Source organism: Calypte anna, chromosome 7 (genome assembly GCF_003957555.1).
Source record: "Calypte anna isolate BGI_N300 chromosome 7, bCalAnn1_v1.p, whole genome shotgun sequence".
NCBI lineage: Eukaryota > Metazoa > Chordata > Aves > Apodiformes > Trochilidae > Calypte > Calypte anna.
The window spans coordinates 2,265,505-2,290,763 of NC_044253.1; the positions used below are offsets into that span (position 1 = coordinate 2,265,505).

The 25,259-nt window shown below is 43.8% G+C and overlaps 3 protein-coding genes across 22 annotated transcripts in view; 1 reads left to right on the top strand and 2 right to left on the bottom strand.

Annotated features, from left to right (window-relative positions):
• Nucleotides 1-1,710, bottom strand: part of MBD5 (methyl-CpG binding domain protein 5) — a 136,686-nt gene extending 134,976 nt beyond the window's left edge. For 8 of the 9 annotated variants that reach the window (XM_030454761.1, XM_030454763.1, XM_030454757.1 and 5 more), the window contains exon 1: nucleotides 923-1,131. The gene's annotated coding sequence lies outside the window, so the exon portion shown is untranslated. Of the gene's footprint in view, nucleotides 1-922; nucleotides 1,132-1,659 lie in introns of those variants that run through there. The other variant, XM_030454760.1, reaches the window with a different exon arrangement.
• ORC4 (origin recognition complex subunit 4) lies at nucleotides 544-17,277 on the top strand. 12 transcript variants are annotated; one of them, XM_030454770.1, is made up of 15 exons: nucleotides 1,894-1,962; nucleotides 2,665-2,857; nucleotides 4,435-4,506; nucleotides 5,988-6,064; nucleotides 7,428-7,518; nucleotides 8,362-8,437; nucleotides 8,819-8,904; nucleotides 10,186-10,234; nucleotides 10,730-10,881; nucleotides 12,078-12,251; nucleotides 12,589-12,675; nucleotides 15,620-15,728; nucleotides 16,451-16,546; nucleotides 16,636-16,703; nucleotides 16,979-17,277. In XM_030454770.1, exons 3-15 carry the CDS (start codon nucleotides 4,435-4,437, stop codon nucleotides 17,165-17,167), a joined length of 1,326 nt encoding a protein of 441 aa, XP_030310630.1. In that variant the 5' UTR covers nucleotides 1,894-1,962; nucleotides 2,665-2,857; the 3' UTR covers nucleotides 17,168-17,277. The 12 variants fall into 12 exon arrangements, with proteins under 12 accessions (XP_030310634.1, XP_030310628.1, XP_030310635.1 ...); XM_030454774.1 differs by lacking the exons at nucleotides 1,894-1,962; nucleotides 2,665-2,857 and adding an exon at nucleotides 544-564; XM_030454768.1 differs by lacking the exons at nucleotides 1,894-1,962; nucleotides 2,665-2,857 and adding an exon at nucleotides 917-985.
• Nucleotides 17,278-19,452: 2,175 nt separating this feature from the next.
• The window catches only part of ACVR2A (activin A receptor type 2A), a 63,956-nt gene continuing 58,149 nt past the window's right edge, over nucleotides 19,453-25,259 (bottom strand). Inside the window, exons 10-11 of the mRNA XM_008503182.2 lie at nucleotides 23,091-23,221; nucleotides 19,453-22,170 (exon numbers count right to left, since the gene is read on the bottom strand). Of these exons, the coding sequence (XP_008501404.1) occupies nucleotides 21,976-22,170; nucleotides 23,091-23,221 (326 nt within the window). The 3' untranslated portion in view covers nucleotides 19,453-21,975. The remainder of the gene's footprint in view (nucleotides 22,171-23,090; nucleotides 23,222-25,259) is intronic.

Genomic DNA, 25,259 nt, shown 5'->3' on the forward strand with positions numbered 1-25,259 from the left:
TTAGCTCAGCCTACCAGTGCTACCTGACCTAAGAAACCAACACCTCCCTACGAGTGGATGGAGGAGACATTTGGCCTTCCCAGCAGAAGGCCAGGGAAAAAAAAAAAAAAAAAAAAAAAAAGAGATCACCAACACATAGAGATTCGAGCAAACCATTGACCAAATATAGCCAGGGACCAAGGAGAACCACGGGCTGCTACCAAACGCCGATCCTCAGCTAGCAAACACCGGTCCAGTTCTTGGACAATCCCTGAAGTTAAGGACTCGCCAGCGGCTCTTTGTACGAGCCGGGGCCTTAATGACCGCGGGGGTTTAAAGAAGTCAAATAAAGGCCTGGAACAGCCGGGGAAGAGCCCAGCCCGGGGAAGGGAAGGTATGAGGAGGGGGGAAGGTTTACGAACACAAACATCCCGGGGGCTCCCCAGCACCCCGACGTTATTTCAGCCACCCCTAAAGCAACACTTTCGGGAGAAGCCAGGGGCTCAGCACCCACCGAACTTTCCTCACAACACCGCACCTCCAGCTGAGGCCCGACCCGGCCGACATCAAACCCCCCGGCCCGAGGTGAGGGGAAAGGGGGGGAAGGAGACTCAAGTATTCCCCTCCCCGGAGCGACGGGGGAGAGGAGCGCGGCAGGGCCCGGAGCATCACCCCCTCACCCCAGCGACAACAAAGCTCGGTCGGGGGGGAGCCCCCGGCACTGAGAAGGGGCAGAAAGTGACAGGCGGGAGCCCGGCGCCCCCTCCCCGCCACCCGCGGCCCAGCGCGGCCGAGCTCCGGGCTGTCCGTCCCCCCCCCTTCCTTCTTCTTCTCTCTCCCGCTCCCTCCCTGAGGTAAACAAGCGGGCGGCCCCGCCGCCACCGCTCCCCCACACACACACCTCCCCTCACCCTCCCTCGCCCCGCCGCCGCCCCGCACTCACCTCAGCGGCCCCCCGGGCGCCCGGCCGGCCCCGGAGCGGCGCAGGCGGAGACGCACACAAAGGGTAATAAAGGGGGAGGAGGGGAGCGCGGGGGGTGGGGGCTGCCCAACTGCCTGCCGCTCCCCCGCCGAGGTGCCTCCCGCCGGGGCCGCCTCTCGGGTTCGCTCTCCCTCCGCCGCGGAAGGGGGAAGCGGGAAGGAGAGAAGGGGGGGGGAAGGGAGAAGAGGGGGGGGGGGGAGGGAGGGAGGGAAGGGGGGGGGGGGGGGGGGGGGGAGCGGATAAACTCCCCGGGTTTCTCCGGCAGGGATGGGAAGGGGGGGGTGAGGGGGGCGGTGGGTAAAGGGGGGTGTGAAGGGGGGGGGGATGGGGGGGGGGGGGGGAGGGAAGAAACTCGGGGCGCTTGGCACCGGCCCCCCGCGCCGATGCCGAGCGGAATGAGCGTCCTGTCCCTTTAACGGTATAAATAACGGGCCCCCCCGCCCCCCCCCCGCGCTCCTCCTCATCATCAGCTGCTGCTGCTGCTCCGGCTGCTGGGGCTCTGGCGCTGCCGGGGAGGAAGAGGGGAGGCAGCCACTGCGCATGCGCCCCGGGGGAGCTCGGGAGGCCGCGGAGAGGGAGGGAGGAAGGGAAGGAGGAAAGAGAGAGGGGTGTGAGTGTGTGTGTGTGAGTGAGTGAGTGTGTGTGAGTGTGTGTGAAGGGAGGTGGGAGAGGAAGGGGGGGAAGAGGGAGGGACGCACCTTCCCACAGGGCCACGCGAGCACCCGGAAGGAGATCCGGCAGCGGGGCGGAAGGAAGTGGCTCGGGGAAAAAAAAATAAAATAAAAAAAATAATTAAAAAAAAAAAGAGAGCGTGGAGGAGGAGGAGGAGGAAAGGGGGAGGAGGAGGAGGAGGAGGAGGGCAGGGAAGGGAAAGGAAGAGACGGGGCGGAAGTGAAGGGGAGGGGAGGGAAAACCCGGGGTCACGTGAGGGGGCGGCGCGAGGGCTGCCGGGAGCGCGAGGGTGGCGGTTACGGCGGTTGCGGTGTTTGCCGGTACCTCAGGTGAGGGCGGGAGGGAGGCGATGGGCGGGAGCAGGGTGGGTCCGGTCCTTCGGCTCCTTCAGCCCCTTCAGCCGGGACCCCCCGTGCGGATCGGGCTGGGAGAAGAGGGTGGAAGGGATCCGCACCCCTGGAGCATCTTGCGAGGTGAAGCGCTGCGGATCTCCGAGGTTTGGCGTGGGGTAAGGGGGGAACCTTTATCCCACCCCCTCCCTTTGCGCTGCCTCACTGGGAGGTCTCTGGAAGAGGCCGAGTGAGGTGAGCGGTGAGGAATCATAGAATTGGCTGGGTTGGAAGGGACCTCAGAGATCATCGAGTCCAACCCTTGAACCACCGTTGCGGTTGCTAGACCATGGCACTGAGTGCCACATCCAGTCTCTTTTTAAATATCTCCAGAGGAGGGAGATCCGAGGTGAGGAGGGAGTGATGTCTGCACCCCGGAGAGGAGAAAGCGGGTAAGGGGATGGGGTTGGTTTAGCGGGAAGTGGCGGCTGTGTGGCGGTACCTGCGGTGTAAATTAATAAACCCCAAAGGAGAAAGGGGAACGGGCATGCCCCTTGTAACAGCGGCACTCCTCTGGGGTTGATCTCACCGCTTCGGTTCAGCCTCTCCAGCTTTCGGTTTTCGTGCCCCTGTGCGCCTGCTCCTGTGCTGACTGCTTCATTAATGTATTTTATTTTTAGCAGCCAATCTCGTCCTTTGCAGGCATGGCTGCTGTGCCAGGGGGGCCGAGAGATGCTGGCCTTACAGTAGAAAGAGTAAAACTGTGAGAAAGGGGAAACTGCTGTGCTAGAATATGCGTTAATTGTTGTGGAGTGAGCTTTGGAAGCTTTCTGTTAGCATAAAGAAGGAGAAATTGTTCTGATGCTGCTTAGCTAGTGATGCTTTGTGTCTTTTGGTATGAGCTGCACCAGTATAAACGTGGATAGTTCTTGTAAAACCTTTAATGTGATTTAATACAGAACCATGTTTGTGTAGCTTGTTCCAGCTACAGAAACGTCATTATAGCATTCAAAACTATCTTATAGGCAGTTAAAATGAATAAATTACACTTGGCCTGGTGAGAGGAGAAGGTGCACAAATGTCAGGTACAGCTTCCTCGATGGGTATGGATTTGGTTGTTCACAGCAGTGTACCTGGAGTGTCAATGCTGAGAACTCCTGGTTGGGTGGGAAGTCATCCTGTCCGTGGCTGTGCTGTCTTAAGGGGGTTGGCATGTTCATCACAGGCTTGTCAGTGTCACCATTGCCATTAGGAATGTGCTAGAAAAGCCTGGAAGCCCCCTAAACTGGGGGGGAGTGTGGATCAGCTGGAAGGCAGGAGGGCTCTGCAGAGGGACCTGGACAGACTGGAGAGTTGGGATGATCCCAAGGGGATGAGGTTCAACATTCCAAGTGCCGGGTCCTGCACTTTGGCCACAACAACCCCATGGGGAGCTCCAGGCTGGGCACAGAGTGGCAGAAAGGGAGCTGGGATTGCCAGGAAGCTGAAGAGGAGCCAGCAGTGTGCCCAGGTGGCCAAGAAGGCCAATGGCATCCTGGGCTGGCTCAGGAAGAGCATGGCCAGCAGGTTCAGGGAAGGGATTCTGCCCCTGTGCTCAGCCCTGGTGAGGCCACAGCTTGAGTCCTGTGTCCAGTTCTGGGCCCCTCAGCTCAGGAAGGAGATTGAGGTGCTGGAGCAGGTCCAGAGAAGAGCAAGGAGGCTGGGAAGGGACTCGAGCACAGACCCTATGAGGAGAGGCTGAGGGAGCTGGGGGTGTTGAGGCTGGAGAAGAGGAGGCTCAGGGGAGACCTCATCACTCTCCAACTCCCTGAAAGGAGGTTGGAGCCAGGGGGGGGTTGGGCTCTTTTCCCAGGCAACTCTCAGCAAGACAAGAGGGCAGGGTCTCAAGTTGTGCCAGGGGAGGTTTAGGTTGGAGATGAGAAAGAATTTCTTTCTGGAGAGGGTGATCAGGCATTGGAATGGGCTGCCCAGGGAAGTAGTGGATTCTCCGTGTCTGGAGATCTTTCCAAAGAGCCTGGATGTGGCACTGAGTGCCATGGGCTGGGAACCACGGGGGGAGTGGATCAAGGGTTGGACTTGATCTCTGAGGTCCCTTCCAACCCAGCCAATTCTATGATTCTGTGAATACTTGAAGAAAAACTTCCATATAAGTTGCATTAGGTGCTGTCTGCATTCCACTGAAAAGCTGTTCAGAAGTTGTGTGTTAACATGGATTTCATGTAATCAGAAACAAAATGTCTCAGTTCTGGGTTTGTAGGGTTTTTATTTGTTCCTTTTTAAAAGTAAAGCAAATATCTGCATCATTATCAGTTAAGGAACCATGTTAGTACAGCTCAAGTCCTTGCAAATGAGCAACTGTCTTGGATGTGCTATACAAAATGTAGTTTACCAGCATCTAAAGGTAGTTTCTGACTGACATTATTTGGAAAACAGAGTAAGTGAATATAACTTTTTGTGTTCTCTTATTTAAAGATGAAAACTTCTGCAATGAGTAAACGTAAGGCCAAGGAGAGCAGTGGGGCAAGCAGAGAATGCATTTCACAGGTTAGTAACATCTTCATTGGCTGACCTTGGTTTTAAGTTCTGAAACTTTCCTCCATTCTGTAGTTTTACTAAAGTTAAAAAGGCACCTACAAATACCTAAAGTGGTTCCTAGGGCTGCTCTTGTTTGTGTTTTGTGTTTTATTTTATTCAGTATTTATTTCAGCTTCTCACATGATGTTTGATTGCTTCCAGTGTTGTACTGGTCAGCTTTTTGGAGTCTTGATAACTATGGTCAAGCATGATCATCTTGTGCTTTTACACCTGTTTGTGGCAACTGATTTGCATAAATCTCTTTATATCAAACCAGATTGTTTATCTAACAGACTGCAGGGTGGGAAAGGTTTTACAGCCTAGGTTAGTCAGGGCAGCACCTGCCAAATCAGGTTTTTTTGTGATTTTTTTTTTTTTTAAAGCCTTATATCATTTTGTCAAAGTAGCTACTTTCAAATTGTGATGCATCTTGTATTGCATTACCTTGGTCTAGTGATTCTTGTGTTCAGCTACCTATGAAATCTGTTTATAGGAGAAAAAACTTTTTACTTGTGGATGGATAATGCTGACTGGTAAGATAGGTAATTCATTAAAACAGAATAAATCTGGAAATTTAATCAGTAAGATTTTAGAAGAAGAAAAAGTAACTGAATAATCAGGTAGATGAGCACAGCTTATATTTAAAAATTCCTTCCATTAAGTAGAATTATTATCAAAATATATTACAATTATTAAAAAAAAATATATTTCTATTCTTCTATCTATTATTTAGACTTGCCAAGGAGTACTTCATATGTATGTGTATTTATTTTTAAGACAAAAACTTGAACTGAACACCAAGCATTATAAAAGGATGAAGTATTTTAGGTATTTTAGGAAAATTTAAATGAGAGATGGGGTAAAAGAAGTAGTAAGAAGTCTTAAATTCTTAACAACAGGATTGCCCAGTTTCCATGTTTGTACTACTTGGGGTTCCCCTTCCCACTCCTTTGCTTTAAGGCACCTGGAGTGAATCTTGTAGGAAACCGAATTGGATATTTTGTAATGTTTGAAGGTCGTTTGCTGCAACATTGTTGTGAGTCCTGCCCAAAGTGTATTCCTGGCAATTAGGGCGAATAACTTAGTGAGTTACCTTCCATTCAAGGTGAATGTTTTCTTGCTTGTGTTGCACAGTAAGGTAAAACATGTATAACATCCCTTTGGGAGAGAAGGAAGAAAAGAACAACTATAGCAGAATAGGCCAAAGGCACTGTGCTATCATTGAACTGGTGTTTTTTTTCTGCTACAAAAGAGCCTGTTAAATGTTCTGCCTACTACAACTCTGTTCTTACTCTCAAAACCCCTGGGTCATTGATGACAAAATTTGCATGGTAACAGAGTATTTGTAACACCACAGAAACACAGCCAGTTTACTGTCATTTTATTGCAGATACATTTTTGGTACATTCTGGACTTTGAAGCAGTTTTTCTGTCTTGTGTTATATCTGTAGGTGCAAAAAGTTTTACGTGAAAGATTTTGTCACCATTATGCTCCTGACAAACTGTTTGGGATTGAACAGCAGTACAAGTGAGTGAGCTAACTGATTGAATGCTAATTAACATCTACTTTAACCACAGTAGAAAAATAATCTGGAGAGGTCATAATTTTCTTCTACCTCTGTTCTTTTAAATGATACAGGCTTAAATGATACACAGTGCAGTGCTTCTAAAAACTGTTTATCTCAGATTTAAGAGTTTTTATCCAATTGTTTCTTGCTAGTTTGCCAGGCTCTGAGTTTGGGATTTCTTGTGCTGCTTTCAAATCTGTAGTTCCCAAAAGCTCCACTTTTTTGGAGCCTGAAAGACACTTAGTACATATTCTAAGGCATATTCTAAGACCAAGCAAAAAGTTAATTTCTCTGGTTGTGAAACTTTTATTTTTGCTTAAGTTTTTCTGGTAAGCTGTTTTTTGGTAAGATGTTTTAAAAGTAAATCTTTAACCTTGGATGCCAGCATCCTCTTTGTTCAAGTAGAGGTCCAGGGTCATCCAGCTGCAGAGGTTAAAGTTAGGAAGAAGGAAGCTGCTGTGACACCAGCACTGTTTGAGTACTAATCCTTTTACAGATGTAGGTCATTCTGAAACTCTGATGAGCTCAGCTCTCATCTTTGCTTTTCCAAGGTCTGTCTTGGAAAAGAAAAGATGAGAGTTGAGCTCATCAGAGTCAGGTTTTTCAAACAAAACCATATGCACTTGGTACAGCTGACTCCTCTAGAAGTGATTGCAAGATGTCAATATTCTAAGTACAAATAAAAAGCACATTACATGTATACTTTTGTAAACATTTGGGAATTTTAAGTTTCAGTAAAGTCATTTAAGCTATCTTCAGACTTATCACCTAGCACCACATTTAGAGTTCTTTTTTCCTCCTTTGGGGTGGGAATAATATATGAACTAGAAATTCAATATTGCTGTTAACCTTTCACAAGCTTTGAATGCCTAAATTTAGCACATAATCAGGTGTTCTCAAGATTGTTAAAATTAATATATTCCACTAGATTATTAATTTTCTACTGGTGTCAAGGTTTTCCTTCCATGTGTTTGCCAGTGTCCCTTTTTGGTGAGCTACAGTGATATCACAGAAAGCAATCTTCTCTTTCTTTCAAGAAAGAAATAATTATTGAAGCCTGCCCTTTCATGGTGGAAAACTTGATGAATTAGTGATACTCTGACTTCTGCATGTTTTAATATTTTAAAATATTTTAAGAGATTTAATCACTCAGCCTCTTGTACTTTATTGTACCATACTTTGCATGCCCTGAGTGTTGGCTCTGAGACCAAGTTGAAACCTATTGAGTTTTCTCTGAAGTTCTAAAGATTCTTGGAATTTTCCAGAGTTTCAGCCAACGTTGTCTGGTTGGAAGTTTTTAACCTATTGGTGTTGTCAACACAGACACCTGCTGGAACTGCTGAAACGAACGACATTTCATGGAGAAAGTAATTCTGTCCTCATCATTGGGCCCCGAGGATCAGGAAAAACTGCGGTATGAACCTAGTACAAGTTTGTAGAAGGGCCCTGGGAGGCTCTGTAGCTACATTTTCATCTCTGCCTGTCTTTAAAGGAAGAATTGCTAACTGTTTATGTAGCATTTCAAAAGATTCTAGGACTTCTTGTGAGCCAGTTGAATAACAACATGGGGAAAATTGCTTCCTAACAATCTGAAATTTTTCAGACATTGAATTCCTTGTGATTTAGCAAAACAGAACAGCTTCACATGCAGCTGACAAACCCACATACCTGTCCATCCACACAGCCACTTGCAGAAGGAGGCATGGTTTTAGAATTCTTTGCATGTCTTCACCAGGCTTCATGACGTGCTACAGGTGCCCCAAACATGTTCTGAAAAAAATAATTTTTATTTTACAAGTTGCATTTGTTGTTCAGTGGTCTGATGGCTTCATAGATTGTACCTTCCTTCAGCATTTGTACAGTTCTGTAATGCTTTGTGCAACAGAGGAGTTCTTTGCAATTAAAGCCACCTTCTGGTTGCTCTTTAAAAGTTAGCCTGCTGTCACTATTGGGCCTTAAGCTCACAAAGCTTTTTTTTTAAGGCAAAAGCCCTAGGTATTGCCCCATATATTTAGTAATAAAAATACTGAGTTATTTCTGTATTTCCTTCCCTAATAATTTAGCAGAACAAACAAATGTAATTGCTACAGGCAGGATAGTGAATGTGGAATTGTGATTTTAGTCTTGAAAATACTCAACCATTGTTGCCTTATGAAACTGCACATTCTGTTTCCTGTCTGCTAATATCCATTTGTACACTTTTCTTACTGTTAATATATTAATGTATTATAAAGAAATTATCCTCTTTTCCCCCTAGCTATTGAATCATGTCTTAAAAGAGATCACAGCAATGGAAGCTGCTAAACAGAGCCTCTTGCAAGTTCATCTGAATGGCAAGTAATCCAGCAGGATTCAAATGTTGCCTTGTAGTTATACATTGTATGTACTGAACAAGAATTTGGGTTTCAGCAGGGATTATGTAGCCTGGATAATGGACACCTTTGTCTGTGAGGTCCAAAACTCCCACCTTTGTACAAGGATTTCTGTGCATTTAATGACTTTTCAAAATGTTAAAAATCAGTTCTGTTGTGAACCATATTGTTTTAAGTAACTAACACATACATAGAAAATTACTGCCTAGTCTTAATTGCTAAAAAGACAGCTTTGTAAGGCTGGGAACTGAGAGAAGCTTCTGGATAACTTTCAAGTTCCAAGTTTTGCTCTTGGAATGAAGGAAAACTGGCAGTTCTTTATGAAGAAGAATTTTCTTGCAGGGCTTTTGCAGACTAATGATAAAGTGGCCCTGAAGGAGATCACCAGACAGTTGCACCTGGAAAATGTGGTTGGGGATAAAGTTTTTGTGAGTATCAACTTTTTGCTTATCTCCCTTGCCTAGAAACCCAGCTTTATAGGATGCAGCTTGTGGAGACTGAGTGAGCTTTCAAAGTTTATTAGCAAAATAGCAGTGGGCTGGCTCAATCTTCTCAAAGCTTTATCTTTTAAATATTTAATCAGTGCTGGCACAGTTATATTTTACAATTACAATTACTGTTACATTTTACCAGTTGAGAAGTATTAATGCATCCTGATGCTTTTTACAAAAACATCAACTTTGACTTAGAAGAATGGAAAGGCTCTCTTAAAATTTACTTCCAAACCTTTAAGTGAAACAAACTTTAAGCATTCTGAAGAAAGTTAGAATGTTTTTGAAACGTGTGCTCTAACATTTTAAGACAAAGAGTAAGCAGGTTTATCAGCCAAAAAGCAATCTCTTGAGTATATTTGCAGCATTTTCTAATTCATAGGAAAATCTATCCAGGCTTCTTAGAGCCCTTCACTTAGCATAGAATTTCTATTATAATATTTGCTGCTTTTAACTTCTTCCCAAAGATAAGAACCTCATTTACATTGGTACTAAAATCAGTAATACAGAGAATGGCTGCAGTGCTTTGGATTAAAATTCAGTCATTTGAGTGTGAAATATTTTGGGACAGTGATCAGAACTCACCCTGCTCACCTCTCAGGAGTCCTGAGAGGCCATTTTCTGGTACCACACACTTGGGTTCTTACTTACCCCAAAAGCAGATGTTCCTTTGACAGGGCTTGTAGTCTTCAGGTACAGTTATTTCCCAGCCTGTGTGCTTCAGAGTGTGTAAATGTGTCACTGCAGCAGGACAGTCACAAATCATTGTTTTATGTCATGAACGTTCTTCTGTCTAACAAGGCTACAAATTAAAAACTGCATCCTGATCATTCTCTGTGGCACACGTTAGGTGGCACTTCTTGCATGTGTGTAGATAAAAAATGAGGATGAAAATAGCTATTTAAGGAAAGATAAAGCTGCTTGTAAATTTAGCATATTGTAGCTCACTAATTTTTGCCTGTCTGAGGCAATTAGTTTGAGGTTTTCATAGTGGAAAAATCTGAATCAGTGTAGAGTTAATTGTCAGTTTTCTGGTCCTGAGGAGGTTATGGTTATACAACATGAAGCCACATGGTAAATTTTCAACTATGCACTGGTTTGAAAAGCAGAGTTTTAGAAGGAAATGGCCTTCATTACAAGCCTGAATTTGGTGCAGTTACAGAGTTCTGAGAACAACATTGAAAAATCTATTGTGAAATTGTTTTCTTCTCTTTTTAGGGCAGTTTTGCAGATAATCTTGTGTTCCTTCTTGAAGCTTTAAGGAAAGGTAAGCACCAGTAGCCCCTGTTTTGAACTGTGTTTGTCACTTGACTAAAAAGCAGATCTGTGTTTCTTCACCCACTTGTACAAGTGATATGAGGAGATTAAACCCTGCATGTGTCATGGTTACAAAATAATGTAAAAAACATCTAATACTAAACAAGCATAACATAACTGATGCCATAAAAGCTTGCAAGGTTGAAGCACAGATTCTTTAATCCAGATTGAAGCTATTAAAAACAATGTTTTTTAAAAAAAATAATTTTCCATGGAAGCCTGTCTGCCCTTGCCACCATTTTGCTAAGCTAGAATGCTACAAAACCTGAACAATTTTTCAGTGTTCTTCATTTTACTTTTGTAGCAGTAGATTGAAGGAGGGCTTAGTGAACAGCTGAAAGAAAATATGGAAATTGTTAAAACCAGAAAATGGGGAAACTGTAGAGATGGAAGTCTGGTGAGGATCAGGATGTTACCATACTAACTTTTAACATCTCCTTCTCAGGAAATCGGACTAGCAGCTGCCCAGTCTTGTTTATACTGGATGAATTTGACTTGTTTGTTCATCACAAGAATCAGACACTGCTTTATAATCTCTTTGATATATCCCAGTCAGCACAGACTCCAGTAACAGTTATTGGGCTTACATGTAGACAGGTATGAAATTGCATCTTCTCAAAGATTTCAGCTGGTTTTAAAGATTTGTCTTAATTGAGATACTTTCTCCTCTGGAATTTTACTTGCTTTACAAAGAGTTTTCTCATTTATCTACTTTTCTGACTTTTGAATTGCGAAAAATAAAAAATATAAATGAATTTGTGCCCAGATCAAAATAAGATGACCAAAAAACCTGCAAATTTGTCCATGGGGTTGTTCTGTATTTCAACTGGTGTTGGCTCTCTGGAGAGGCTCCTCTTAGTTAGAACTCAATTTGCTCTGCTTTTCAATTAGTAGTTAAAGTTGAGTCTTCAGAGGCTGTGCCATGGGTAGTGGTGATAACTGTTAGATTTGAGCTGTAAATAGAGAGGGGTCTTTGCATTTTGCACTGTTGGCTCCCTGTTTGCTCTTATTACTCTTTTTTTTGGTGAGGAATTTCTGTATTCTTAAAGCCTTTTTTTTTTCAGTGCAAGTAAAAACACCAAAACCACCCAGCAAACCCTTGAAAAAGGAAATTTCACCCCAAATCCCTAGGAACTAGGAGTGTAATTATTCTGTCCCAGAATTATAGGGGAATAGAACCATGCTTCTCTAAAAGGACAAATCCCCCACCCAGCTTATTTCTTTCTGATAAATAAGACAGTGTCTTGCTCTCTTCTGAGAAAAGTAAGCTTTTCCTTTTCTCCCCTACCTTCAAAAACCAACTTGATGGCAGACTTGCTTCGTTCTGGGTGACAATCTTAGAAGATAACTGTTGGCTCTTGAGTTGTTGTTTTTTTTTTTTAAGCTGGATTCTTTCAGTCTGACAAAAGGCAACTGACAGCTGCCAGCCTACGTTCCCACCAAAGAGACAACTTGTCTAGAGCTGTGATAGGCTGAAACATCTTGAATGCAGACTTAAGTAACTGAAATATTTACATAATCTATGGAAAAATTCTGCTGGGTATCCTAGCAACTAATGATCCTCTGTGATGTAGAGCATCACATGGTGTGGGGAAAGGGCTGGTTGTTAGGTATTTCAAGGCACATCAATTATAATAATTAGCAAAGGTCTTGGTAGAAAATTTCAAGCCTGAGAATTTAATAATTCATTGTTTTCTACGTGATTGGGGTGCTTTCTCTTGTGGTTTTACTGTAGCAAAGAATGCACTAAATGTGTCTGCTTTTTTAATGTTTTTTTTTTTAATTTTAACAAGGATGTCCTGGAGCTCTTGGAGAAGAGAGTAAAATCAAGGTTCTCTCACCGACAGATATATTTGATGAATTCCTTTGATTTTAGACACTACATTAGGATATTCAAGGAACAGCTTTCTCTTCCTCCTAAATTTCCTGATGAGTCTTTTGCACAAAAATGGAATAATAATGTCCAGGTATTTATTTACAGATCTTTAGAGTTGGTTTTAGTAAAACCTCTAAACTAGGACCACTTCATAACTCTAAGGCCTTTAGCTGTAAATCTAATACCTAAAATTAGTATTTCCTTTCACCATCGAGTTAGATGTGGAATAAATCAAATGTGATGAAGAATCTTTGCTTATTGAAGTCTAGAGATAAATTAAAGTGCCACAAAAAACTCCCCAAAGTTACAGATATGAAGAACCAAGCATAAGATGAGCTTTTTCTTAAAGCTGGTGAACTTAATTTTTCAGCTGAGTATGAGATGATTTGCTGGGATGATTAAAATATCACTTCAATTTTTCTTTTTAGCACCTTTCAGAGGATAAAACTGTTCAGGATGTGCTGCAGAACCTCTTCCACCACACCAAAGATCTGCGCTCACTGCACTTGCTGTTGGTATGGATTTGGATCTCTCTGTATTACCTGGAAACAACTATTCATACTTTTAAAGCCACTTACCTCAGCCTTACTTAAAACCTTTTTTCTTTTGAGTGGGCTTTTTGGTTTCTTACATGTTTTGTCAGTCTGTGCTTTATTAGTGAATTTGAGGAGTTCCAATTTCTGTAGCAGTCCCCTAGTGAGGGTGTAATGTTTGATTAAAATGGTGGTGGGTTTTTGGGTATTTAATAACTTTCACCAAGTTAGTTCCCTTTATACAGCAAAACTTTAGGTGAAATACTTTTAAAATTATTTCCTTTCTGAGATTGTGGTTGCTGATAAATCCTTAAAACTGCTTGTACTAAAACCTGCTTTTTCTACCTTGAAGTCTTGGGCTAGCCAAATATTCCTCTATTTTTCCTCTTTCACCAAATCTGTCACTATCCTAAACTTCCTTCTCTTCATTAATGTCTGTCTTCTTCAAAGATGAATACATTTTGGGGCCTCTTTTACTTTTTTTTTTATAAATAATTTTATTTACAATGGTCTCTTACTGTATTCTGGCATCATCTTACCCTCTTCACCTTGTCTTCCTCCTATCTGTGTTCCTGGCCTATCCTCACCTCTTTCTGGAACTCCTGAATGACTCTGTAGGTCCATGCCCTCTGGACATAAAAGCACCCAGTGCTGCATCTGGAGTAACACTCAGAGCTAAAACATTTGTTGCTGTCCTCCCTCTTTCCACCCTTCCTTGTTGCTCTGGCTGTGATGCTCCTGGGCACAGATTACTTGGGTTTATGGACACCTGCACTTGCTCCTGGACACCTCTTCAGTAAGAGCATTCCCATATATCTACAGTCTTGTTACTCATGCAAAGTCTCAGGTAAAATATGAACTCTGCCTAATCAGGCACCACTTTTGGGTTTTTTTCCAGAGCTGGTTTCATAGTTCTATCTATAGAACTATTTAGGTAGCCCAGGCACTGTCCTGAATTCATCCATTACTGTGATGCTAGTCCAGGAAATGGGACCTTAATCCTTTAAATCTTGTGCTGGTAGCTTGAGGCTACTAATCCCTGGAACACTGAGAGGGAGGTTAATTCTGATCTTCCTAATGGCCACATTGTCTGGCAGCAAGGGCCTGAGGAAGCTTGCAGAGTTTTTTTATGTGGTAGCTTCAACCTTTCCAGTTATCTGGAAGGAGAGAATTAGAGCTGTCTTGCTGTGTGGAGAAAAAGCAGAGTGTTGCCTGCCTGTTAACTCTGAGGGAAAAGTTGTGTGTTCAGTAAGTAGGAGGCAGTGCTGACAGTGAACTTCCTCCTAGCACAGCAAACAACCCAGAGCTCAACACGTGGTCAGGCTCTTTCACAGGGTCTTGTTTTTAACTCTCCCTCCCTCCCTTCTGTGTTTTAACCCAGTTAATACGAATGCAGTAACATTCATTACAGAAGTAACACTTATTTAACCACCTTAAAATATCTGTGTGCTTCTGTCAGTGTGAAAAGCTCAGGAAATGTACCTGCTCATCCTGTGCTGTGCAAGGATCCAGATTTCAGCCTTCAGCTCTGTGGTGGGCTGGTCTGGGACTCTTCAGTGCTGACAGCTTTTCCCACTGAGTTGATAACCACTCTGAGAAGTAGATCACAGCTTTCCTGCTCTGCTTTGGAAACACAAGAGCATGATCAGAGCCCCCTTTTTCAGTAGTCAAGTTGTTGACTGTTGTTACAAGTTTGCAGATTATTTCTAGTTTAGCAGCACCCAATTCTGTCTTTGTGGCTTGAATAAATGCCAGAAAAATTCCTGATGGCTCTCTGAGGAGCCTCCTTGGAGCTCCAAAGTGTGCCAGAGCTCAGGCTGAAGTTTCCAGTTGTTTTCTTGAGCGTGTTCTTAATTCCTTTAGGAAGGGGCTTTCCCCCTCTGAAGTCATCTTGCTCACATCCATAATACAGATTCTGTGATTCTCTGGTATGAGCCAAAGCCTGGGTATTTGCCCTGCAGGATGAGTCCTTCCCTAACTTTGAAAATCTGCAGGAGTTTGCCATTTGAGCAGCTTTGTGGTGGGCAGGGTGGTGGTGGGGGGACTGGAGCTACTCTAATTACCTGCTTTTCAGTAGCCAGGACACTCATTTCCAATTTCCACTTCATTTTAAAATCACCTGAGTGCTGCCCATCCCTGGGCATGGCTGGATGAACCCATGGATTTCTAAAGGAAACTTGATGCCTGTTTTGTGTTGCAGGATCCCAAATGGTATTAGGGAAAAGCTTGGGAGCAAGTTAAATTTTTTAGGAATGTAAAATAAGTAAATTTTTACAGAGATGGTCACTAAAGGGCATTCCTTCTGTTGATGAATATTAACTGCAAAGTGTCTCTAAGGCAAAGAGTTAAAGCCCTAAAGAGCCTGCAAAGAGCACTGTGCCCACTCATGAGTGAAGGCTCCTAGATCATCAATAGTTTTGAAAAAGTGAGCCCAGGGTAATTAACTATGTGTTGATTAACCTGCATTTGTTCCAACCTCACCCTCTAGGACTTGACCAGTTGGAAACTGGGAAAGATTGAGGTAGCAACCAGGTGAGACTTGAAGTGTTCTGTAGGGTAACTCATGCTCTGTAAGCTGAGAGACACTTCCAGTGACAAAAGTGTGCTTAAAACACTTTTAAGTCATTTTTACAACAATCACTGAAATATGCTAATCCAGTCAAGTTAATATAAACAACTTAATGAGTGTTTATCTCCTCTGGGGAGGAGGCTTTAAGGTTTTAAGCCTGGAAAACCTTCCTGGCAAAATGTTGTAGCAGCTACCAGCTATTTACAGGGTTTTCAGTATCAGCCTACTTTGTATAGGGTTAATTCATCAATGTTTCCAGGGGGTGACTCCAGGGGCCCTGTGTTCCTCTGCATTCCATTTCCAAGTCAAAAGTATGGCTGGTAATTAGTAATTAAATGCTTTCTATTTTATTTTTAGATGCTTGCTCTAAGTACGGTTACTGAACATCACCCACTCATCACTGCATCAGATCTTCAAGAAGCAAGCAAGCAGTATAGAATGGACTCAAAAGCAAATATTGTACATGGTAAAGCTCAACTTTCTCCCAAAAAACCATTTCTTAGGAACACAGGACTGTTGTCCAGTCCCTCCCTGAAATTTTTCTGACATGAGGGACACTGTTTAGTGCTGTGTCCCCTGCTGGTTTGAGCTGCACAGGGAATACACCCACCCGTGGGGTGTTCTCTGATAAATGATTTTGGAAGCAAAAAGAAACTTCTCCTGGTGATGATACTAAGCCCAAATACAGTTCCAGAAGGCACTGCTGCACAGATCAGGAAGAGTTAACTTACCCCATGCTTCCTCCTGGCAACCAGATTTGACAGGCCTTGGTTTGGCTTGGCCCTCAGATTCTCTGATGGTTGTTAGTACCCTGGGGTACTAACAACCCCATTTCTTTAGCAAATAAACTCTTTAAACTCTGATTTCATGGCATGCTGCACAGTATCAGGGAGATTGGTACAGCTAAAATTGTCATGCATGCATCATCAGCAATGATGGGTTGGTTTTATACTTACATTTCTTGGTTTTGATGGAAGCAGCTCATTTCTGAACATTCTTGTGTCAAATACCTGCAAAACAAATGTTCCCTAGTCTAGACTCTCCAGTTTTTTTTCATTGTAAGGATACACAACACAAATAGGTGAGGCCTACAGCATGTAAAAATAGAGGAATAAAAATAGTGTATGAACTACTTGCCTTTCTGATCTGCTTAAGACAAATATTTAGAGCTCTTCTCTTTCCCCCTAGGTTTATCTGTCCTGGAAGTCTGCCTAATTATAGCTATGAAACACTTAAATGATGTTTATGAAGGAGAACCATTTAACTTCCAGATGGTTTACAATGGTGAGAGAAATACATGAGCTTTACAAGCACTAAATCATTTTTCCCTAACTAACCTTTTCCTTTTCCCCTCCCCTTTCTCACTGATACAGAATTCCAGAAGTTCATGCAAAGGAAAGCACATTGTATGTACAACTTTGAGAAGCCAGTTGTCATGAAGGTAAGCCTGGAATAGCTTTTTTTTTATTTATTTAGATCATTTAAATGTTTTTTTTCTCCTCTCAAGCACAATACTCACCTGCAGCCCTGCAACTGAGAGTGCAAAATCCATTTTCAGCCTCACCTGGGTGGCTTTGCCTCAACCAAGTAGTCTGCAGTCTGTTGGGGGTTGCATGTCACACATTTCTCTCCAAACAGCCTCTCATAGGTCATTCAGATTTAGCAGAGGGATGGTGTCATCTGCTTCCTAACCTCTTTTTTTTTTTGTCTTTTTAGGCATTTGAACATTTGCTCCAACTGGAATTAGTCAGACCAATAGAAAGGCCCTGTGTGCGGGCACAGAAGGAGTACCTCCTGATGAGGCTGCTTCTGGACAACAGTCAGATCATGGATGCTTTGCAGGTGTACCCCAACTGCCCCACAGACATCAAGCAGTGGGCAGCCTCCTCACTCAGCTGGTTGTGAACTTTTGGGAACTTTATGTTCTTTTCTCCATCAAAACTCTTGGAGTTTACACTTAACTCCAGAAGATGTTTATGTTTACCCACAGGGGGGTGGTCCAAATGAATAAATTTTTGCAAGAAGCTTGTTTTGCTGATTGATTGGGATTTTGTCTTTTTTTTAAGGAGAACTGGAGTATTGTTATCTCCTCCTGACCATGGATTTGACTGAAGGCTCAGGCCATGTAGCTCAGTGCAATCCCTCTGGCAGTTTTCACTCAGCAGGAATGTGCTGTGGAGTTTCTCAGGTTAAGGCTGCATTAAGAGGTGAGCTCAGGGAAGTTCTGCAGTGGTTTAAAGCTCCTGCTGTGCTTTTTCTTCTGAAATTTGACTAATCAAAAACTGACTTAATTACACCTTTCCTTGCAGCCAGCTGCAGCTGGGAAGTGCAAAGTACAATCCAACCCAGTCCAGCTCCTCTGCTCCTCTCTCCATCAGATGGAGCAGTGCTGGAAGTGTGACTTTCACCAGGGAAAACTCTGGGCCCCCTGGCTGAGAGCTCCACAGGGCTAGACCTGGGTTTTCCAGGTGTTTTAGTGATAAGACAGCTGTGCAGGGTATAGAGTAAGAGACACTGGCAAGATGTACAGATGAGAAGTTCTGTTCCTTTCCAGGGAAGTGCTCATTGGTCTGGAACCACCCCAGGAAGGAGCAGGGAGGAACATGATGAGCTTTAAACCCTCCTGCTGCAGCTCAGAGAGGCTGAGGGCTTTGTCCTGAGCAGAGTAAGTTGCTTCACCCTTACCTGTAGAGGTTTTATGATGCAATATCCACTTCCAGCAGCTCAAAACCTTGAAGATCAGGGATTTCTGTTCTTGCTTGGGCTCACTTTCACTCAGAAACCCTCCTTGTCCATCAGTTACTTTGTTTTCTTTTTGCTGCTTGGTTGAAGAGTTTATCTACACACCTACACACCTTGAAGAGCAGAGCAGTAAGTTGAAAAGCAGGAAAATAAGTAACAGGATTGTCAAAACTCGAGCTGTAATTGCATTTACTAAGTGGAGCAGCTCAGTGCAAGACAAAAACAGGCTGGAAAGGAACACCCACTTCTAACAACAGCAGTTTGATCTTACCTTGGGAATTGGTGTCCTCCCAGCAGCACCTTCATCCCCCTGGGAGGAGTCTGTGTCTGTGTCACCTTCTGGATCCCTGGGACAATGAGAGTTTTCCCTCAGAAACAGAAACATTTCCCATCCCTTCCTTGCTGCGACAGATTCTGCCTTTACTCTCCCCAAAACTCACCCCACACAGCTGGAGAATTGCTGCAGACACAGCCCCACTTCTCTCCCCGTGTCAGAGTGTGAAAAAAGGCACCTGCAAGTCATAGTAGTCACATTTTTTTATTTTAGCTTCTTGGGAGGGGGGGGAAGAGGGGAGAAAGAGTATACATTTTTATTTGTACAATATTTAACAATCACTTTATTGAGGGCGAGGGGGAGGGGTGGTTTGTTTTTAGTACTTGCAGAAAAAACAGCAAGTACCTTTTGACAGTAGTACAACAACCTGTGCCCAAAACACTGACAAATACAAAGAGTAAAGTTAAAATAATTGCTTACCAAAATCTTGAGAGGTAACGAATATTATATGGACTGAAACGGTATTAAAAAAATAAAAGGAAAAAAAAAAAGTACTGCTGGTTGAGTATCTGAGGTAAATGATGTTCCATCAAGGATGCTACTTGAATCAATTTGCCCATGAATGTATATTGCAGCTTTCTGTGTTTTGTACCAAGTGTTCCTAATAAACGTATTAAAAAAGGTTAAAAAAGAGAAGCTGGGAAAAAAAAAACAACAAACCAAACCAGTGCCCCTACTGATTGAGTTGAATGCTGAGATGAACAGGACATCTCTTCCTCCTGCTCAGTGACACGGTATGAGCACACCCAGCCCAACATCTGAAAACCTCAAGCAGCAGAAGGCTCCCAGTGGTGGATCTGAGGGTGCAGCTCCAGCCCCCAGCAGGAGGACAGCACTGCTGCAACAGCTCCAAACCCTTCCTGTAAGGACAAACTCATGCAGGATGTGGCACAACCCTGCTGGCCTCCAGCTGGGAGTCAAGAGCAAAGACCTCGGGGCTCCTCAGCAGCCACAGGACAGGGAGAACCTTTGGAGCTGGTACCAACACCTGGCACTGCTGCAGGATGTCAGGGTTGCTGCCAGGGCATTTCCAGTAGCAACCACCTCAGTGCCTCAGCACCTCCTCCCCTCCCAGGGCTCATGCTCTCCAAGCACACAAAAACCTCTCCAAATGCCCTGCACAAAGGGCTGCACCAGAGCAGCTCTGGCAGTTAAAGAGCATTTATTTATACTGTGACCATCCTTTTCCCAGAGCCACTAAATGATGCTGTTAAAAACCAGGAAACAGAATTACAACATTTCAGCCATCAGGGCTATCATCCAGTGCCAAGACAGTGACCTCAGCCAGGGCCAACACCAGGGGCCCCACCACATGCTGCCACAGCATGCAGGACCTGATGTTTAAAGGCTCACACAGAGATGATGCAGCAATTTCTGCATCAGATCCTGAAGAAGAGATTATTAACCAACTGTGTTTACTCCATTTCTGCTTGTAAAGGGGTAAAATTCATTGGGAGCACAAAGGTCTTCAGTGAAGTACCCATGGATTCTTCTCTGTTCAGAACTCAGCAGCTACACTCATGTCCTGCCGTGTGGATCAAGTCACATCTTGGATTAAAAACTGAAGCACAATGAAAGCATCAGTCAAAGAAGTGGCCACAAACAAGGTTTCTTCCTTTTTAGAGCCAAGCTGAACACCCCCAACTCGTACCCTACAGTACCAAGGACCTTGAAAGCAGAACTGGGCTCTTCTGGCTGCCTGGGACCTGAGGCATGGAGGTGAGGAACAGCAAGACAGACAGACAGACAGCACCTGGGACCTTCCTTCCCCTCCCTGGCAAGATTAGGCTGACTTGACTCTTCTCTATCTGGGATGTCTCTTACTGCTCCTGGAGTTCAAGCTCCTGTCCATGTGAAACAAGTGTCTGGGGGCTGCAGAGATCAATTTTTGAGATAACTCTCACAGTCAGCTCCTAAACTGCAACATTCCAAGCTTCTGAGAGCCAAGTGAGTGTGGTGGAAAACCAACCCAGTGATGGAACAGGCAGCAGAGCACAGCTACCATCAGTCCTGCACTCTGGAGCTTTCCAAAATAGATTTTACTTGGAAGTTTGGGAAAAGAATCAAATAAATGCAGTGAAACAGCACTTCTGAGGAGCACTCTGGCACCCACCTACCAGTCACTCAGTAATTTGCAGGTAAGGCATGACTTCCTATACTCAAAAAAGCCTCCTGGAGTTGTCAAAGTTGTCATTTCCATGGTTTTCCTCAGTTTTTCTGTGCTATGGACCAATAACATTGGTGTTCGTTACCTCTGAATAGTCGTTGCATATCTGAAGTTGTAACTAAATCATCCCTGAAATTTGTGGGTTTCATCTGTGGCTAGAACCTTGCTCTTGATTCTAGGCTACCCCTGGGTGGTGTCCCAGACAGGGAGGAGGAGTCCAATGGGACGGCACCGAGCTGGGAGTAGTGAAGTTGCAAATCTCCAAGCAGAGAGGAAAAGGAATTGAGGGTAACGGAGCTTCCTGAGGTGATCCTGAAACAGTCATACAGACCCCACTGCATACTGCTTAGTGAAACACAACACGCTAGGCAGACTTCTGCACAAACATAAATAGGAAAAAAAGATTTTTTTTTTTTAAAAAAAAAAGGATTCAGAGCTTTCCAGTGTCATAGCTCACAGAAATTTAAAAAAAAAAAAAAAAAGTCATGCTTAAGATTTCAAATATTCCTCAGACACAGCAAACCTAAATAGTATTCAGTTAAATAAATGTATGAGATATTCTGGGAAATGGAGGTAAGAGAAAAGGTTTCAACTAAAACAGGAAGGGAAATTCTGTTTCAATAAACAGCACTTTTTTTTTTTATACACAACAAGCTAGTACAAGAAAAGGCTAAAAACACTGCTTTAGGAATGGCCATTTACTGTTGGCATGAAGCATAGCTTACCCTTTTTAAATAACACAGTGAATTTGAAATACATCATTTACAAAACATGGATTGATTTATTATTCAAATTTCTGTTAGTGTTGTCAATCTCATAATTTAGCAGAGGTGGAACTGAGGTATACCTTGTTGAGGGAGGTTAAGTAATACTTGGAAGCCTCTTTGCTATATCCCACTTGATTACTTTTGTTTATGTACACTGAACAGCAGCACACTAAACATTCACAAGCTGTGTCATATTGGCATTACAATAGTCATTTTTATAAACAACAGCAAATGCAATAAAAACAAGTTACCCTTTTTTTTTTCTCTTTTTTTTTTTTTTTCTTTTTTAAATCTGAAATGAAATGTTTTGATTTAAAAAAAATAACAGTAGTTCATTTAAAGGAATTAGTCTCTTCTGACAAAGTATTAAGAAATCTGATGTCAGTTTTTAAAACTCTCCATTAGCCCCGGACAGGTCCATATTCTTCATTTCAGTTCCTTAACAGCACGGTGTTCCTTTCTCAGTCCCACGTCCTTCAGGTGTAAGCAGGAATGCAAAAAGAGTCTCATGGATCCACGGTGAGGAAGAGGGAAGGAAACAAAGGAAACAAAAAAACCACCAAACCAAAGCCACCTCTCGAGGCTGTTCCAGAGACACTCACCATCCTCTGCACACAGACACAGCGACGGCGCCAGCTGTCCCCTCAGCGTTAGCAGCTCCGGTGAAGAGTCCTGGCGGTCAGTTCCATGACCAGTGCAACTATCATAGACTGGATTCTTTGGGAGGAAAGTCAACGTTTGTCACCATTGTGACCACAGTCACGATGTCCTCTGTGGTGATAATGTTAGTTAATTTTTGCATCTGAATGATCCGTTCTTCTACGCAGCCCGCTGACAGCCTGGCCTCCGCGTCGTGATCCCAGCACTCCTCGATGGTCTCGCACAGCATCGCCATCCCCTGACAGCCCAGGCAAGCCCAGGACAAGACAACAGCAGCAGAGTTAGCAAGGAGGACAGCCTGGTAATTCTATCAGAAAGCTGTGATTTAAGGCACCAGTTTTAGCCCTTCTGTCAAAGAGGAAGCTCTGCCGGATGTTTGGAAACCTAGCGGGTCATACAGGGCCGGAGGTCTGAGATTTTTCTATTATTTTAACAATTAGTTAAAATATTTAACCCAATCTGCAAGCAAATCCCTTTCACCTGACTGCGCTGTAGTCTGCTGGTCAAGTCATGGTGGGGTTTTAAAAGATCTCACCCTCAAAGAGGTGAAGTTCTGCAGCAATCAAACAACTTCCACAAGAAACCCAGCAGCAGAGGGGGTACCTGACACCACTCAGCTAATCCAGCAGTGTGCTCATGACAAGGAGCAGATGGGAACACTCTCCTTGGGCCTGCACCTGACCACAATAGTGTCATCTATTGTTTCCAGCATCCCAGATCTTTGAAAACCACACAAAAGCAGTGCCAGGAACACACAGTGGCCTGGCTGCCATCTCCAGGCAGAGCTCATCTTAGGAGAGGAGTCTGTTCCTCCATTACTGCTCCCAGGAATTCTCTTACTACATTAAGTTTGTAGAGTTCCTGTAGTAAATCAAGACTATTATTTCTTAAATATATTTTTAACATGTGTGCTCAAAAGTAACTCTCAAGGATCTCTTCTTGCTCAAAAAAAAAATAAAATATCACCCACTTTCAAATCATACCAGGTGAGAGAGAATATTTTAAGATTAAGAACATATTAATTTGCAGTCTATTAAATTCTTACTAAAATTATTAAATTTTTCCTAAAAGAGAGTATTATGAACAGAACACATGATTAACACAATTTGAAATTCAAATTGTGACAGAACTGCAGAAGGTGGTTGTGTAACTACTTACAGAGTGTTTCTGCCAACACTCTCTTAAAACAGGTCGCTTCTTTTTGTGAACTACAACTTCCTGCATGTCTTCTAGGGAGGGGTGCTGGCCAATTTCTTCTTCAAATGGCAACATGTACTCATCTACTGGGCCTGTGGAGGAAAAAGAAGTTGTTAAACCATCCCTTTTACCTTAAAGAAAGGAAAAAAAGACTGGTATGTTAGAAATGTAATCCATACTCTGAATCCTACAGAGCAGTTAACTCTCTGTTGCCATTAAAGGCTCACAGGTCAGCAGCAAGTGGTGACCCAGCTGTTAATAAAGGGGAGGTTTAATTGAAATATTTGGAACAATTTCTTCACTGCAGAGTGGTGAAGCTTTGGAAAAGGCACTGGTGGAGTCACCATTCCTGGAAGGGTTCAAAAACTGTGTGGGTGTGGTAGTTCAGGATGGGGCTTTGTGGGCATGGTGGTGCTGGGTTAGTGAGGTCCTGTCCAACCTCCACAGTTCTCTGAATGAAGCAGCAGTGACAGTTCCAGGAGGTACCAAGTTTGCTGTCCTGCTCCTGCTCAGCTCCCAGCACTGCTCCCTACAAGGAGAAGCTTCCAAACCCAAGGGCAGAGAGGCTCTGGGATCCACAGCTTCTCCCCTGCCCCTTCCAACAACTCCTGGCTTTGGCAGGACAAATCCTCCTCCTCCTCTTCCTCCTAAGGATCCCATTACCAAGCAGGGACCTCTTGTGAACACTTCCAGTGCCAGGGGGCCCAGGACAAAAGCACTTGTGAGAAGGGCTAAGTGTAATACTTCTCCCTGGGGGCACCAGAGGGACAAGGCTGAGCTACAGGTGACAGAGGACACATTTTATGGTATTGGAAGCAATATTTTTGTGCTGTCAGATGAACAAGTGTGAGAAGAGGAAGAAAAAGACTGGAAAAAAAAAGAAAGAACTGAGTGGGGGTAGAGATGAATCTGATGAAAAGGAGGAGGAACCTTCTGGAAAAAACAACCACGTGTTTTCAGAAGAAAAACCCCTAGAGCTACAGAAAGGCCTGGGTCAGGAAGGCTTTCCTGCACTCATGTCTGGAACCAAAACTTCACCTGCCAGAGCCCTGCAACAGGCTGGAGTATGATTCAGGTGCAGCTGCTCTGCAGTCCAAGGAGGAAGGGACAATCAACAGAGAACTTGGGGCTGCCTCAGAGACTCTGCAGATTGTCTCAGTCCTGTCAGTAAACAGCTTAACATTTCTAAAAGGGTAAAACCTCCCCAGTGGCTTCCACTCTGTGAGGAATGTCACGAGCAGCTGCTGGGAGCAGGAGAGCACTGGGCAGCCAGGCACTGAGCTGCTGAGATCTCCAGCACATCTTGGCTGCTTCTCTCAAACTTCCTCCCAAACATTTTTTGAGCCTTTTGTCTTCTTGATTAATCCCAGCTTACTCTGGACACCCAAAAGAGAAGCATCTTTCACAGAACTGCAGCACAGTATTGATACTTGGAACAGAGTCACAAGTGTCTGCTCTTGGTAGCTTTAATACTGGATCCAAGGTTTGCTTGAGGAGGAAAATGACTGTGATGGACCCAAAAGTAACAAAGGATCAGCTGCAGCTCTCTCAGACCTTGCTGTATTTTATATAGAAGCCTATATATAAGATATATTAGATATATATATATGACATATATAAGCTATCAACAAATGATTAGAAATTCTGACATGCGTATGAGCTGAACTAGTGGGACATTAATGACAAGGAGGAGAAAAAGAGGGCAAGGGGGCACTGAACTTCCATGGCACAGTCCCACCTGAGGTAAAAGCAGAGAGACTTCTACTTCTCCTTGTGACAACTGCCCTCCTGAGGCACTGAAGAGCAGGTCACCATGAATCAAGGACAAGGGGGTGTCTTGCATGTGTTCATGAGCAGCTAAAAAATGCCTGACTCCACTACTTCTCTGTGTAATAAAACACAGGTTGATCTATAAAAATTCCTCATCTTTCAGCCTTGCACTCCCTTGCTGCCTCAGGAACCTGACAACATCACTGGGTTACCCAGGTCCATCACTAGCAGCCAGGTTCCTTCTTGGTGTCCTTCTGAGGTCTAGAGAAGAAAATGCCAACGTCCCAGCAGGTGCTGGAGGGATCTCTGTGTTACCAAGGTTAATAATCTAGTCTGAGCTTTTGTTTAGGAAAAGAAGAA